Below are 16,308 nucleotides of genomic sequence, written 5' to 3' on the forward strand. Positions count from 1 at the left end.
CAAGACTATTTGATTACCTTTAGCACATTCGCTCACATATTACAACTGCGACTGATACTTCGGTGTGTGAAGAAATGACAGGATTGTGCATTTTCTATCAGTCCCTTGAGCCGGCTTTTTCTCTTCGTCTTCCAGATTTCACCGTATTTATTTGGCTGAGTTCCTAGCGGTGGTCCTTGCTGGGCGGAAGCTCCCCAACTCTTTTTCAACAGTATTAATAATTACAGAATCAATATTGTTGTGCACGTCCGCATCCGCGTCTAATGAGTCGCAGTTCGCACATTTAAGTTTAATCATAACTTTTGATCCCCAATCGATTATAGTTGTTTTGGTTCCTAGACACAGGGCCTTCAGTTCAATGAATTCACTGTTGCTTGAGCGAAAGCAGCCCTGAGGGGTCCGATCTTTGACGTCCTTCTAACATGTGCGTTCGTCCCGGCAGCACGGTTTCGTACTCCCGCACGGGACCATGCGAGCTTTGCTTTGGGTGACGCCACATGATTGCACAGGCATGCAGGAGGAAGAGGAAGATGAGGAGGAAAGGCAGGGAGGTTAACCCGTAAAAGAAACCGGTTTGCTACCCTGCACTGGGGGAAAGGGGTGCGTGGATATGACTGTGACGTGATGTGATGTGACATGTCTGTGATGTGACTGTACTAACTTCACCCCATCTCTCTCTGTCATGCAGCCGAGCTGCAAGCGCGTGTCGCAGCCTTCCTGTCGATATGTGCGAATGTCAACTGCTGTCACTCCCACAGTATCATGGGGAAAATACTATTTGATGTTAGCGAGTCACCATCGATGACATCGAACAGTGAAAACCAGGACTCATGACTCGCAATTGAACACAAATATGAATAAGATAAACAGTACTCTGCATGCACACCCAATGGGCAGAATGACCGAGCGATCTTGAATGCGCCTAAATTACTGTAATTTGAAGCATTCGCTATATTTTTAAAGTAATTCATGAGCTCAAACATCCTGATAGAAGTAGCCGGCATACATATAAAGGCGACTAATTGTTATACTGGTTATACTGCTTGTCAAAGTTCTTATTCTTACCTTGATACCGACCCAAAAGGCCGATTCGTCGGAAGGGAGAATATTGTTCCACAGCCGCAATAATACCGTTATCATTGCCTTCCCCACCGAATGACATTTGTAACCAACCTGTTCATCACTAATATATCTATTACGAAGTTCAGCGGCTGTGTGGGCGTTTGCTTAGAGAAGAGTACGGAAGAGGCTCGTTCGCGCTCGGGTTCGAAAAGCGGACTATCGCTGGCAAGTTTCCACTACGTACACTTCGAACGCTAAAACAAGTTTGAACAGCACCACGTAACATAAGCGGTGCCCACTGTGCCGTCTCACGGCGCTTTTATGCAACCTTCGAGTATGGCCCGTCAGCGAAGCATCCCATCTGTGCCCACTTCGCAGGATCGTTTTCTCGGCGTAATGTTAAGCAGTACGCCTAAAATATTTCCGACCCCAGCCGCATCTGAAAAAGTAGTCTACAAATTCACAACGCTTCTGCACCGCATCGGATGCTGCGAGTGTAGCACAACGGTGCTGCTCGCGAGGGCGGCGGGAGATGGCCCTCTGACCATGAGCTACGCCATAGTCGTCTCGTCATTGGCTTAAACTGTTTCACATCAAAACAGCAACGGGCTGTGCTTTGCGATGGATAAGTACTGTAGCAAATAGTGCATTCGTAGATCTGCCGCATTCTGAATCCAACTGTCTCAAAGTAAAAGAATCATGCAATTTCAGTGACACCCCAGCAGCTGAGCTACAGTACGAGATGGGATGAGCTGCGCCACACCGGCAGCTGCTATGAGGCTTCGTGTACTGCACGTAACACTGTTATCTCTCCTACTAGAAACCCGTTGCAGATCAGCGATCCTCAGTAAGGGTTATTTTTTTATCTTCCTTTATACAAGCGCGCATTATATAAGACTTCCAGAGATTTAGCAAGCTTTTATGGCGGTGGAGCGAAGACTTCGCCGTGTCGGCACAGACAGACTGTTGGGAGTTACGGGGCCCCCAGGCTGCAGGCGGTTTAGCTTGAGTTGTGGGCGGGAAGATCGTCGGCAGTGCATCCGATTTCTACCATCACTTGACACTCGCGAGGCCACACTCCTCCACCACAAGCATCCTGCGTTGGTAACAGTACCGTGTGATATATTGTAAGCAGATTCAGGGATCGGTTAAGGCGCCGGAACGCAAGGTTATATTTGTCGCGAAGCTCATTGGGAAATTGGTGATAATTCACTGTGTTGTTTTTCGTCTAATAATCCCTACATACAACAACACAACACTATCTACTACCTGTTGCTGCAAGCAATGCATTATTTGCGATCTAAACTACAATTTGGTGATTTCACATCGATGTTGTTTGCAAGCAAGCTGTCGGCCGTGTCTCTGTTTATGAGTAGCGCCGCCGTCCCCTGCCCCGTGCCAGGAGCACCGCTTAAGACAGTGCACGTCAGGCTAAGCGGCCAATAAAAGGTTATAAACGCAACCCCTCATCGAACAAGCCGCGCCCAGTATAGTGCTGATGCATTATCGTCGTCGTCTGCTCGACGCTCCTACACAACTGTGACCTGATCAAGCCCAGTGTTGGCCGTTAACATTTCCTATTTAGCAGCATGAGTTGCGAGCCTCAGGAGGCTATCTTAAAAATTAATTTGGGTGAAAATTAAAACGTTCTCGACTGTGCTGTTTGTCATAATCTTGACTTTGAGAAGAACTTCTAGGCCAAATTATGTTGATATATGTGAGCATCGAAACATCGCCGGAGTTGCCCTTTAAGGAGGTGGAGCGTTATATATAGTGTGCATCAGAACGGGAAACTGGGATGCAACGTACAGTCCCAGTGATATGAAACCAATAGAACGCCTCGTTAAAGCACAGGGAAAACCTTATATCTTCTAAATGTATGATATTAAACAAGTGAAGATTACTTGTGCAAAAATGTTATCTTAATTTAAAAGCAAGAGAAATGAGATGCCGCTTGTGGAATTCGAACACACGACCTCCACTCATGTGGGGTGCTCTCCCAACTGAGATACAGTGATTTTTTTTCAGCATGGTATTTATTACATGCCTTTAAATTAAGGACAGAGCTATATACATTATTTACAAAGTAATCAGTCTTTAGGCGAAAAGTCCAATTGAAAGATACAGCACAAGACCACACAACTAGAATACGACTTATCACAACTTCACAAAAACCGTGGCAAGGAAAGACAACACATCAACAATGCCAGCTAGTCCGGTTGATAGTCACTATATTCATAAGTGTCTCCAAGTTTTTCCACCATCTGACCGAAATGAGTAGCGGGGGAGACGAGCGGCTCAGCATTGCAATCTAACACACGCGTTTTCCCCATGCTGTGCAGTCCAAGGAGGAAAATCATGTTAAAGGGTTCATGGTCATGTTCGGCGGCCATTAAGTAACGCACACTGTGGGAATTCAAAATAAAGTCATTTCTTCAGTGTTCTTTGCAGAACGTCCCAAACTAATATTGCATCTTTGCAGGCAATAAAACAGTGTTTGACGATCTCAGTTGTATCACATATAGCCGACAATTAACAGAAGAAATGAACAATTTTTTTTTTGTGAAGCACATTTAACAGGCAAAACTTCGGCATGAAGGTTAAAGAAAAACTCTTTAGTAGAATGCGAGATGGGCATTTTGCACACCCTTTTTAACACATTACGCCCCTACAATTAGAATAGAGTGAACGATATAAGGGAGGCGGGAACCGCATAGATATCAATTCTTTGTAACAATTTTCTGTGAAACAGAGAATAAGTACTCGTAAGAAAAGCGAACTGCCAGAAAACGCACTGAATCGTAAACTTCTTTCATAAAACCAAATAATAAGGGCCGATCGGTAAAATTGAAAGAGGCCACTAAATTTAGAAGAAAGTTCACAAGGTTAGTTTGCAGGGATGCTCTGGTAATTGGATGAAACGTATTAGGGAAAAAGAAGAAACGAGCAATTAACTGTCTGACTTAGAGATGTGTCAAACCTTGTCCACCAGCAGAAACAGGCCTGAATAAGTTATCGCGCCCCATAGGCTCTAAACTAGAGGACCATATGAACATCGCAAACGTTCGGTGAAAGCTTTGGGTGTAATTCCTTGATCAAGGAAAACGTAAAACAAATTTTTGTAGTCAGAAACATGTTACATGCCTGTGCTCGGCCAAAAATTGATAGGCGGTGAGATACAAAAGTCTGAGGATAGCTTTGGAGTACCAGGACCCGCTCTTTCCAGTAGCGCCCGCTAGACTTGAATGCATGAAGTGGAACTCTAAGGTATTTAGGAGGAACACGAAACCATTCAATTCCAGCTTAATGAGTCGGCATTGCTCCCCATGAACCGAACCACAAACCCGAACTTTTAGACCTATTCATCTGAGCGCCAGATACAATGCCAAACTGCTCAATGGTGGTTATAATTTTGTCAATGCTGGGTTTGTCAGTGCAGAAAAACGTCAAATTATCGGCGTACGCAAACACTTTGACTTCATTACCAAAGGCAACATAACCACGGATATTGTTGCTTCGCAGTACACTCAAACATAGTGGCTCTATAGGTAGAGGACAAACATTAGCGGTGACATAGGACAGCCTTGCTTTGCGGATAATCGAATTGGCACAGGTTCTGAGAGCTGACCATTAACAATCAAGCGAGTGCAACAGTTGAAACAAAGTTGCACCCTTTAAGTACAGTTGATCCAACATTTGCACGCTCGAGAAGAGAAAACAGAAACGAATGCCAGACACGATCAAATGCCTTTGCAAGGTCAATCTGGAGTAGAGCAAGCTGCTCGTAAGAGCCAGAGCAAGATTCGAGAATTGTACGTGCAATATGTATGCTATTTTGTATGGAGCGTTCCCTCAAGCCACACGTCTGATGAGGGCCAATGAGAACCATCCTCGTATATTGTAAACGATTTGATAGTACTTTCGCAAAAATTTTGTAGTCCACATTTGCCAACGCGATTGGTCTGTAGCCATCCACTGAGAGCAATTTTTTTTAATCCGTACTCTTCGGAATTAAGACTGTGTGATTCCTAGTAAAAGACTGAGAAACGACCCCCCTCCCCCCGCCCCCCCCCCACCCCAATCAAAACCTAAAGCGAAAATCTGCATCAAGAGAGGGCTCAGCAAAGGTTTAAAAGTTTAACTTGCATGATATGCCATTACAGCCAGGTGTTTTAGAGAGGGGTAATTGGTCAATTGCCTGTTCTATCTCTTCCAACGTGAAAGGGCCATTGATAAGAGCACAGTCATCATCTGATAAAGGCATTATAAGAGCTGTGAAGTTAGCTAGTAGGTCCGAATTAGAAGTAGCAGAAATATATATATATATATATATATATATATATATATATATATATATATATATATATATATATATATATATATATATATATATATATATATATATATATATATATATATATAATGCAAAATAAGGGACAGCCTTTCGCAACAAGAAGGAACCCACCGGAAAACAACAGCATGCGTCACAATAACATTGTAATCAGACAAAATAGGGTTCTAGTGCCCTCTCTGTACCCTGCTCACTCTCAATCTTCGTTTCCTGGATGACGAGAAAATCAAGCCGCCTGCTGCTGGAAAGTCGGCGAAGTTGCACCTGCTTCTGATGAGACCTAAGGCCTCGCAGATTCAGCGTTGAAACCATTAGCTCCTCAATGGTCGCCATGGCGACCACACAAGTGCTGACTAGGCTTGCATTTGTCTCTCCGGAGACGGCGACGTCGCCTCTGGACCTCCACTACGACTGCGGGAACGCGAACGTTGGCACTTCCCCTTGTGTTTCGACGTGCGGCGGCAGCGGCTAGGCTTCACACTTACTGGATCACCATCTTCACTTGAGTAAGATGCGCAATGTGCCCGGCGCTTATGAAGATACTCTTCAACAGGAGGGACGGCCTCAGTTGCAGGTAGAGTGGCCTGACCTTCAAGCTCTTCTTCAGCATTGACCGCAGTGGCTGGAGTAACCGGGGCGGTATCTTTGGCAGGATTAGAACAGGTGGCAGGCTCCCTATTATGTGCCCGATTCGGCGTATCGAGGCAGTGTCTCACGTTCTTCTACTTTCTCCTCGCTCTCCTTGGAGCTACCCTGAGGAACAACCGATGTATTAGCTGTTGGAAGCCGTGTCCACAGTAGCGGCTGAAAGGACACCAGCCGCGTCGAGCACTTCTTTGGCGTCCATTATATGCTCTTGTAGAGCGTCGTCGGGTGGCCGTGCACGATGCCGCAGCTTGTCCGCGTAGGTAACGACGCACTTTTTTGCGGTGCGACCCAAGCGTCGGCAATCGTCACAACGCGGCCGGCAGTGCCTACAAATGTGGCCAACACGGTTGCATCGGAGGCATAGCGGTGGTCTGCCTGGTATTAAATAAAGGCTCTTTACTACAAATAGTCAGCACATGTGGGACGTCGCACACGCCGACTCCTTCAGCGAGAGACACAACATCCCTGTTCAGCGTTCTCAAATATTCCATTTCCGCCACTTTCCAGTTTTCTGTCGAAATCGAAGTCCCCTTCCCGTAGGCCTGAAGTGCCTTCGGGAAGCCACAGAAGCTTCAATTTCATCACTTTTGGTTCTGGGTCCACGACGAACCAACGATGGACCCTAACAACGAGATCACCGCAAGCCACCAATTTCTCTTTCGATTGTGCCGATTTGCAGGTGACCATCCATACATTAAACATTTGAAATTGACCAATTAAACTAATTTCCTGGAGGTCCACAACATTCCGAAGGGATTCTTTGAAGTCTTGTGCCCGGTGCGGAAATCCGGCAAGGTCCGCATGCAAGAAAACGGAGTCAGCTATCGACCAGCTTACCAGTTGTGAGACGGGGCAAAATAATCCGGTATTCATTACTGCTGGAATTAGCTTGAGCAGTACCTCGGCCAGGGGCCGATTGAAGCCTTTGTGCGCAGAACATCGAGAAACGTAACCGCTTGGAACAGCGTCTTCGTCTTTCTCCACAGCTACACACACTTCACAGCTACAGCGGAGCTACAGCGATCGTTACGGAGCTCCATAGCTCTACAGCTGCAGTGAAGCACAGGGATCGTAATGGAATACACGAGCATCGAGGATAACTATACGTAATTTTTGTTTTTTCACAGAAAATTATAGTTTTTAAGAATATTATAATACAGAAGATGGCCACCATCATAGCTCAGTCGGTAGCGCAGCCCACTGAAAATGCAGATGTTTTGGTTTCAGTTCCCACCATGAACTTGAGGTTGTGTTTTTCTTCTACTTTCTAGTCAGTTAGTTATTCATTCAACTAACGGTTCCGTTGTTTTTCATAAATCAACAACAAATGAACAACGGCAGAAACACCCAATGCTTTCATCGGTTTCAGGGTAGGTCTCCTCTTTAAGTGCTTCGGCATCCCATACCCACCGCCCCTCTCTTCCCACCTTGTTGATCATTTTGTCTAACAGAAAACCTCAGCGCACGTTAAAGATCTTCAGGTGGTCGAAATACTCCGGAGCCCCCCACTACGGCACCCCTTTCACCCTTTTCGCTTTCACCCACCTTCCTCATTTCTCTTATGGCGCGGGTCAGGTGTCCACGAAACAACTGTGATAGATACTACGCCTTTCCTCTTGTGAACCAATTATTATTATTATTATTATTATTATTATTATTATTATTATTATTATTATTATTATTATTATTATTATTATTACTACTGCCAGTGCTGTCTCTACTCGGAAAGCGGCGCTCTCGATTCCGATCTTTATTCCGCTCCTGCACTGGGCGCCATCTCATGCTCAAGGAACGAGGTCTCTGAGTCTCTGCTCCTTCGTGTTTACCATATTCCACTCCGAGATGGAGCCACAAGTCCATTGTTGTTGCTGTCTGTAGCGCCCTCAGGACAGGTATGAAGCGTGTAAGACTGCGTTAGACGTCAGTGGTGTGCCAACGAAGTTTTCGACTCGCAAACGTCCGTCCAGCTTGAAAACCCATTCACTACTCTGCGTAAATGGAGCGCTAAGCAGCAAAACCAGCCGACAAAAGTCAATAGCGCTAAATTTAGCTTCGGCTGCACCGCATCGTAATTTCTTCAACTTGAAAAGCCGGCGAAGGTGGTAGGCTTTCATATCTATATTTTTTAAACAGGAAGAGAAATGCAACTGGCAGCTGCACATCGCAGACTGCAAAATCGGTTTCGCTCAGATGTAGTGGGCAGTATCCTGAATGTAAAAAAAAAAAAAAAAGGTAATTGCAGTGTTCAAAAAAAAAAAAGAAAAAAAGCCGTATAAAGCCCCTTTCACCTTTTTTTCTTAAACTCCGCTCTTATTTCCCGATAAAAATTGAAAATTTGTCTATAGGAAAGGCGTAACCCAACGCTGTAACTGACTGGTTAAGAAGCTCGGCTACTGAACCGATGTACCCTTGTTCGAACCCGACTTCTTTCTTTTCATAAAAGTAAATTTTAAGGCGAAAACCATTAATGGCTCATGTCGTCGTAGACAAAATGCGTCCCGCTTTTGCAGCGTTCTGATTGGCCGAGGCAGGATGATGTCATAGAGGTCTCGACCAATCAAAGAGCACCACCACAGTATCTGCGAATGCGTGCCTTATATAGACATTTCAATCAATGAACAAATACTTATTAATGAATAATTAATTACCAATTGTTGACTAATTAGGTATTTCATGAAACAAATTAACAATTATATATTACTTAAATATTCATTACTAATTAGTGCCGGCTGCTTAGCAGAATGCAGCACTCAGGCTTTCGCCTTTCACTACTTAAGTCGCTAAAGTCCCTCGTAAATTTATTGGGAAAGCAATACTACTTCCATTTTCAGCCCTTCGCGGAGCCATGGTCGGTAGACACGTTTGACCTCCCCAGATGGCTGTGACGTCATACCAGCTGCGAGAGATTGGCTACCAAGTCGAGTCGAGTGGAGGCGCTGCTGTCTTCTCTCGCAATAGAGAGGAGGAGGAGGAGAACGATGGGTAACGATGGGTATATAAACGCTCGCGCTTGCTCAGTACTCCTAATGGTATTGTTCCCCTGGTGGGGCTGGGGCAGGTGGGTCACCGCTGCTTGCGGCGGGAGCTGGCCTGCCGCAGAATTTTTATCTGTTGTAGGCCGTCATTGCACCCGCCACCGTTTCGGTGGTGGACGACGGCTGTTGCTGCGGCGCACGTCTTTCTCTCCCTCTTCCTTTTCATTCTTCTCTATTTTCTCCTCTTCTGTCTGCACGAGGCAGCGGAGGTGGCTCAGCTACAGAGCCAGTAGCAGGCCCGTGCCCACAATAACAACAACAGTACACCTACAGGGCTGGGGCAGGTAGCTCACCGCCGTTTGCGGCGGGGGCTAGCCTGCCACCGAATTTTTATTTGTTGTAGGCCGTCATTGCACCTGCCACCGCTTCGGTGGTGGACGACGACTGTTGTTGCGGCGCGCGTCTTTCTTTCCCTCTTGCTTTTCTTCTCTATTTTCTCTTCTGTCTGCACGAGGCAGCGGAGGTGGCTCAGCTACAGAGTCAGTAGCAGACCCGTGTATTTTCCTTTTCTCATTCCTACAGCCACAACAACAACTCCCCTGATGGGGCTGGGACAGGTAGGTCACCGCCGCTTGCGGCGGGGGCTATCCTGCCACAGAATTTTTATCTGTTGTGGGCCGTCATTGCACCCGCCACCGTTTCGGTGATGGACGACGGCTGTTGCTGCGGCGCTTGTCTTCCTCTCTTTCTTCTCTATTTTCTCTTCTGTCCGCACGAGGCAGCGGAGGTGGCTACGCTACAGAGCCAGTAGCAGGCCCGTACATTTTCTTTTCCTTCTTCCTACAGCCACAACAACAACACGACGGGCTCCGTCTGCCGTGAGAGGTAAGGAAATCTTTGGATTTAACTAAGGAGTATGAACGCCTTCTAACCAGTTTGAACGTTTAAGTGTAGTTGAGCACTGCAGGGACTCTGAGGGCCATAAACTCATCTGTTTTAATGAATATTTTTACTCCTACTATAGTAGGAGGTCTGCCGTGACAGTTTTGTGCCGCGTAAGCCACTTTGGAATGTACATTCATTGTTCTATCGATCAATCCATGGTGTGTTCAGGAAATTTTCATCATCATCATCACCACCAGCCTGACTATACTCACTGCAGGGCGAAGGCCTGTCCCATATTTCTCCAATTAATCCGGTTCTAGGCTAGCTGCATCCACTTGCCCTGCGAACTTCATAACCTCGTCCGCCCACCTAATTTTCTGCCGCCTCCTGCTACGCTTTCCTTCCCTTGGAATCCAGTTTGTTACCCTAAGCGACCATCGGTTATCCTCTCTTCGCACTACGTGTCCTGCCCATGCCCATTTCTTTTTAATTTCGACTAGAATGTCAGTAACTTGAGTTATTTCTCTGACCCACTCTGCACGCTTCCTATCTCTTATTGTTACCCCTACCATTTTTCGTTCCATATCCTCTGGGTTGTCCTCAACTTAAGTAAAACCCTCTTGGTTAGCCTCCACGTTTAAGTACAGGTAAGATGCAATTGTTGCCTACTTTCTTCTTGAGCGATACCGGTAAGCTGCTAGTCATAATCTGCGAGTGCTTGTCAAATGCGCTCCATTCCAATATTATTCTTCTTGTTACTTCCTTTTCATGATCCGGATCTGCGGTTACTACCTGTCCTAAGTAGACATATTCGCCTACTGCTTCCAGTGCTTCGCTACCTAATGTAAACTGCTGTTCCTTCCCTAGGCTGTTGAACATTACCTTAGTCTTCTGCATATTGATTTTTAAGCCTAGCTTTCTACTTTTCCTGTCTAGGTCTTCAATCCTTATTTGCAGTTCATCCCCCGAGTTACTTATAGCAAGGCAATGTCATCAGCAAATCGCAGATCACTGAGGTATTCTCCATCTAGCCTTATCCCTAACTGCTCCCATTCCAAGTCTCTGAATACTTCCTCTAAGCAAGCTGTGAATAGTACTAGGGAGATTGTGTCTCCTTGCCTAACACCTTTCTTTATGGGAATTTTGTTACTTTCTTTATGAAGAACTAAGGTTGCTGTGCAGCCACTATATATATCTTCCAGCACTTTCACGTACGGCTTTTCTACCCCCTGATTTCGCAGTGCCTGCATAACCACCGAGGTTTCTACTGACTCAAATGATTTTTCGTGATCAGTGAATGTTATGTATAAGGGCTTGCTATATTCCCAGCCTTTTTCTATTACCTTGTTGATGGTATGGATATGATCGATAGCAGGAGTACCGTTTCCGAAAACCTGCTTGATCTTTTGCTTGATTGCAGTCTAAGGTTGTCCTGATTCTACTGGCGATTACCTTAGCAAATACCTTCGCTCATAGTAAACTCTTCTAAATGTGTTCAAGACCAATCGGCAAACCTACTTCGATGTGTGCGTGCTAGCTGTGGACATTATGATTAATACGTGCCCGCAGGGCGCTGTCGAAACGCCAGAAGTTCGAGGCTGAGTGGCCCCGAATGTTCCCGATCCTTTCCAGGTCTTGGTAGTGAATAATGACCACCATTTCTCCAGCTTCAGTTAGATAAACGACGACTTTAGCGAACAATTCCTTACGTTTTAACTCCTACCGTAATTGACATCCCTTTTAGTGCTGCAACACCACTACCCGCATTCTCACAAAGCCCGATGACTGAAGCGGATTCGACCTTTCTGAGGGACGTCAGGTGTCTACCAATTATCAAATGCCGTTGAACTGTGATGCGTTGAGCGTAACGCTGGTTGTGTTCAACAAAGGGCGCGCGATGTACCGTGCGCAGCAGCAACGCTCAGGCGTTCGTATAATGTGTGATTCGTTCGAAGTCCATTCCTAATAAAAGTATTACTTCAAGAAGATCGGTTGGTTGGCTTGGTTGGTTTGTGGGGTTTAACGTCCCAAAGCAACTCAGGCTATGAGAGACGCCGTAGTGGAGGACTCCGGAGATTTCTGCCACCTGGGGTTCTTTAGCGTGCACTGACATCGCACAGCACACAAGCGTATTGCTTTTCGCCTCCATAGAAAAGCAGCCGCCGAGGCCGGGATTCGATCCCGCGTCCTTGGGAACAGTAGTCGAGCGCCGTAACCACTGCGCCACCCCAGCAGGGTATTTAAGAAGATCGTATTTGTGAAGCACATGCAATATATTATCTGGTAGCATGGCTGCCTGATGAACACAGAAAAATAACGTTTAATAATCGCGACAAGGCAAACCCCATCCTCCCGAAACGCCCTACTGCTGCATGATATTCCGTGATTAACCAATTCAAAAAGTCTGTATTTCTTTAACTCTGTCTTCACGGTAGGAAAAAAAAAAGGCATCGTGCTTCAATCTAGGCTAACAGGTTATAGTCACTGGGTAGAAAATTTTTCTCTTAACAGAATGTCATCATTACGTTTTATAAATTAGAAAATAAAGTGAAAACGAAGTACGCGTAAATATTTGTACAAAAGATGTTGATGACGTCAGAACTTCGCCGTACACGACTGTTCATATTACTCGGTTTCCCATTTCCCGGTTAGCAGCAACAATATAAATACGAGGAAAGCAGCACGCCCAGCGTTATAATGTGCGGACGTAGCCGTGCAAGAACGCAATGAGTAAGCATTCGCAAAAGTATCCAACCCATATTTGAATCGGCTCTGCACGGCATCGATTTGGCAGCAAATGTGTAATATTCGCAGTCGATTCGGATTTGAAAAAGTACTATTTCGATGCCCCTAGCATCTGCAATTCTTAGCTTCGACTTTCTTCAGAAGCGTAACATTTAACGACCAATAAGCCCACCGGTAAAAATGGGTTCAAGCATCCCGTGGCCAGGCCGCCAGTTCTCACAGGGTTGTGCACTTGGAAGTGGCTCCGCAAACTCCGCTGCGGTCATTTGGGGGAAACCTTAGTTTCGAACACTGCAGCCTGCAAAGATGGTTCGAGTTACCGTGCTTCGAGGTTACCAATCCAAATTTGTAAATCACCGAGTTGGCCGTTGTCTAAAATTGGATGCGAAATTCGGTCCTGCTATAATAACTACCCATGCAATGAATTATGGGCAGCACCTGGGGACTAAGTACGGTGCTGAAATGTAATAAAGGATGAACTTGTATACAGTATATGGGGTTTAAATCATAGTAGTCGTAAGTGGTGGTTTATTCAAGTATTAAAATTTTCGAGGCCGTTAGACCCTTTAAGAGCGATAAGGAGGAAACCTTTTGGGCTGGTTCTACTGCAGTGTTTATTTGAAAGCACCCCGCCGATCACACAGTGCAGGACAGTGGCTTCTTTTGTGACAGATTCGAGGTGAGTTGTTCTATTCGGCGGCGATGGCACGTGCTCGTTGCGGCGATTGGACTTCGTAGCGGGCCAAATCTCGCCCATGCGAGATTTTCACTAAGCCGAAAAAGAAATGTTGCCTGCCCGTATCTCCAATCTAATTTCCTGAAGCACTTGAACTGAAGCGGAGTAAACAGATATATCGAAGGGGTAGAATAAATTCAGAGATAAACCTAATACACTAGGTTACAAATACTGTTTATCTTCACAAAATGACATAGGTTACGGGGGACGCCTTACGGGTACGGATCGGTTCTAATTTGATAGATACTTTCCCAGTTTGGTGGCCCCTCATGGGTCACCTACTGTCATTCTAATTTTACTGCAACTATACATACAGACCAGTGAGTTTGTTAGAGGAAATGCATCGCCCCATGCAGATAATGCATATAATGTTATGGGCTCCAGGTGAACGATAAATTTTTTTTTTTTCAATGAAGCGTGATTTTCACATATCAAAACATTAAGCTGAAGAGGCCTAACAGCCCTCGAAATATACATGTTGCCGATTTTGGAACATGCATTCACATTATAGCTATATTTCATGATTATCGCTCACACACATTCGAGGGGGAGCTGTTCCAGACTTCGCCATCATATTCAAACGAGAATGGAATTATTTTCACATTCCATGTCATTCGATAAAAATGACACCGAATCTACCACATGGCAGGGGAAAGCGCCACATGCAGTCTCCGTGAACTCTATATTGCTCCAGCCTGCCACATTCAAAGACTCATCGGCAGCGCTGGTTAGTTCCATCATGCTTAAAATCAGTTCTCTAATATCAAAAGGTGCTATGCGTGCTAATGATCTTACGCAAGCACTGTAGCCATCATACTATTTAATTATTTCATCTTGGCATTTCTTAATATAACTACATCGCTTTCGGAAATATTTCTGGCGTGAGCTCAAAGTGTTTTGAACTCACCATAATATACACTAAACCTGCGTGCATGGAATTGTGAAAAGTTCAATTAACAGAGCATTAATTCCCTTTTGTCCACTGCCAAGGACACAGCGAGAAGACCTTAAACGTCTGTTTGAAACGTTTTCACAAGAAACCAACATTAAGTATAGGCAAACTTTATTTCAGACTGCTGTTTTTTTTAATATAATTATGCTTGTTAGGAAAGCTTTGAGTTCAAGAGTTGTTCTCAGCCCAGTTATTGCACGTTAATGAGCCCCACCTTCCCACTGAAACCGCAAAGAATGAAATACATCAAAATGCCTTCATTTAAATTAAAGTAAAATTTGTCAACTTCACATATAGCGGGAAATTCATGTCCTATTTTTAACGCCGTTTTAGAATATACGCCTGCATTCGGCCGGACACCGATCTGTTTCAGTAGAGCAGTCATCACCGCCGGCAGCGCACAAGCCGTACCTAGTGAAATGACCCCCTTCGATCCACACCCCATCGACACACGTGGCCACGTACAAACTAAGCAATTATGTTGTCTTCCTTTACCCAGCATTGGAAGCATGAGCTACATACTGCCGACGACCGTGTGTGCGCATAGTTAGGTCAGCATTTCACACGCTTGGAGGTAATTCACGTTTGTGCCTAGCGAGAAAGTTGTCATCCCGCGAAAATGCCTCCGCTGGGGCTGTTTTAAGCTTGTAAAGGGTGCAGTACACAGGGTTTCTGGTACTGCAGTGCCTGGTGCCACCATACGACAATCGACTAATTTCAATGCAGCACATCGACAGCTTTCTGTGAAAAATTCGAAGATGCGACAGGAGGGCGCAGATATCTTAAACACGATTTATTTCACAAATGCATGAAAAGCATGCAACGTTCGTGTAAAACCGCGCACTCTTCCTACTTTTTCAAAGACAGTCGAGCGGCGGGGGCGATGCGAGGACGCTGCTTGGCCAGCAATTGGAACAGCGTCTCAATTTTTGAGCGTGCGGCGAATTCTCGGGGCTAAAAAAGATTGAGGCGCGGTATCCTGGAAGAGTGACCTTCACACATCCTTGTGCCGAGGAAAAAACGGCTTTGGACAAGAGCTCACGGATCGTTTTAGTTAAAAAAAACACAGCTGGAAGAGAAACGGCAACGTACGCCCTGAATAAATCCGCTGCTTAAAGCCTAAAAATGCGAACAACATTAGAAACAGGACAAAAAACGCTTAAAACAGTTAAAAAGAAAACAACAACGTGAACTTTCCTGGAACGCTGCGCGCACGCGCACACGCGCTCACACACAAGGAAGGCCGACGAAGATCACACGCGCGAAGGGGCAGAAGCGCCTATTGGCTCACCAGCGCCGCACACACAATGTTTTCGCGCAAAAAACACTGGCACCGGCACTGCCGCTACAAGAACAGTCTTCACGTTTGCGACGCGCTGTGCGCAGAAGGTGGTCCCGCAATGCACAGACCAGGCGGTCGTCGACGTCCAAGCTGCACGCACAGCAGCAGCCTTTGCTTGCGACCTGACACGCACCGCCGCGATAGAAGGGGGCACGCGTCTTCACTGTTGACTGGGGATAGGGGGGGCTTGTTCCCTCAGTAGATATTGGACGATATCCAATCGGACGAGCTGCTGACCCTGTGGTATATGCCGGGCTGGTAGTTCTTGGCGCAGGAGTAGCCCGCCGAAACTATGCCGATAAGGTAGTAGACGCCGTAGTCGTTCATCATCAGCGGGCCGCCAGAATCGCCCTGCGAAGAGTGGTCCGAGCCAGAAGCGAGTACGGTTACTTATTTACCTGCTAGTTTAGGGAGGTTGCTTTTCTCGGTAAATTTCGAGCAAAAGGAGCGAATGAACTAAAGGCAAATGAACAAGGTCTGTTCTCGCGTTGAAAACGCACGTTTTTTTTTGTGTGTGTGTGTTTACGTGGATCTCCGTAACTACTTTCTGGAGACACGGAAATTACTAGAGACATGGAAGCAGCCAAGATTGGCAAAGTTCATTTTGTTTCG

At 45.8% G+C, this 16,308-nt stretch overlaps 1 protein-coding gene across 1 annotated transcript in view; it reads right to left on the reverse strand.

Annotated features, from left to right (window-relative positions):
• Positions 1-15,408: 15,408 nt before the first annotated feature.
• LOC146186555 (brain-specific serine protease 4-like) overlaps positions 15,409-16,308 on the reverse strand; it is a 32,235-nt gene continuing 31,335 nt past the window's right edge. Inside the window, exon 8 of the mRNA XM_084607260.1 lies at positions 15,409-16,047. Coding sequence (XP_084463386.1) covers positions 15,892-16,047 — 156 coding nt within the window. The 3' untranslated portion in view covers positions 15,409-15,891. The remainder of the gene's footprint in view (positions 16,048-16,308) is intronic.

This window comes from Amblyomma maculatum, chromosome 6 (assembly GCF_055883805.1).
Source record: "Amblyomma maculatum isolate TAMU_Amacu chromosome 6, ASM5588380v1, whole genome shotgun sequence".
NCBI classification, from domain to species: Eukaryota; Metazoa; Arthropoda; class Arachnida; order Ixodida; family Ixodidae; genus Amblyomma; species Amblyomma maculatum.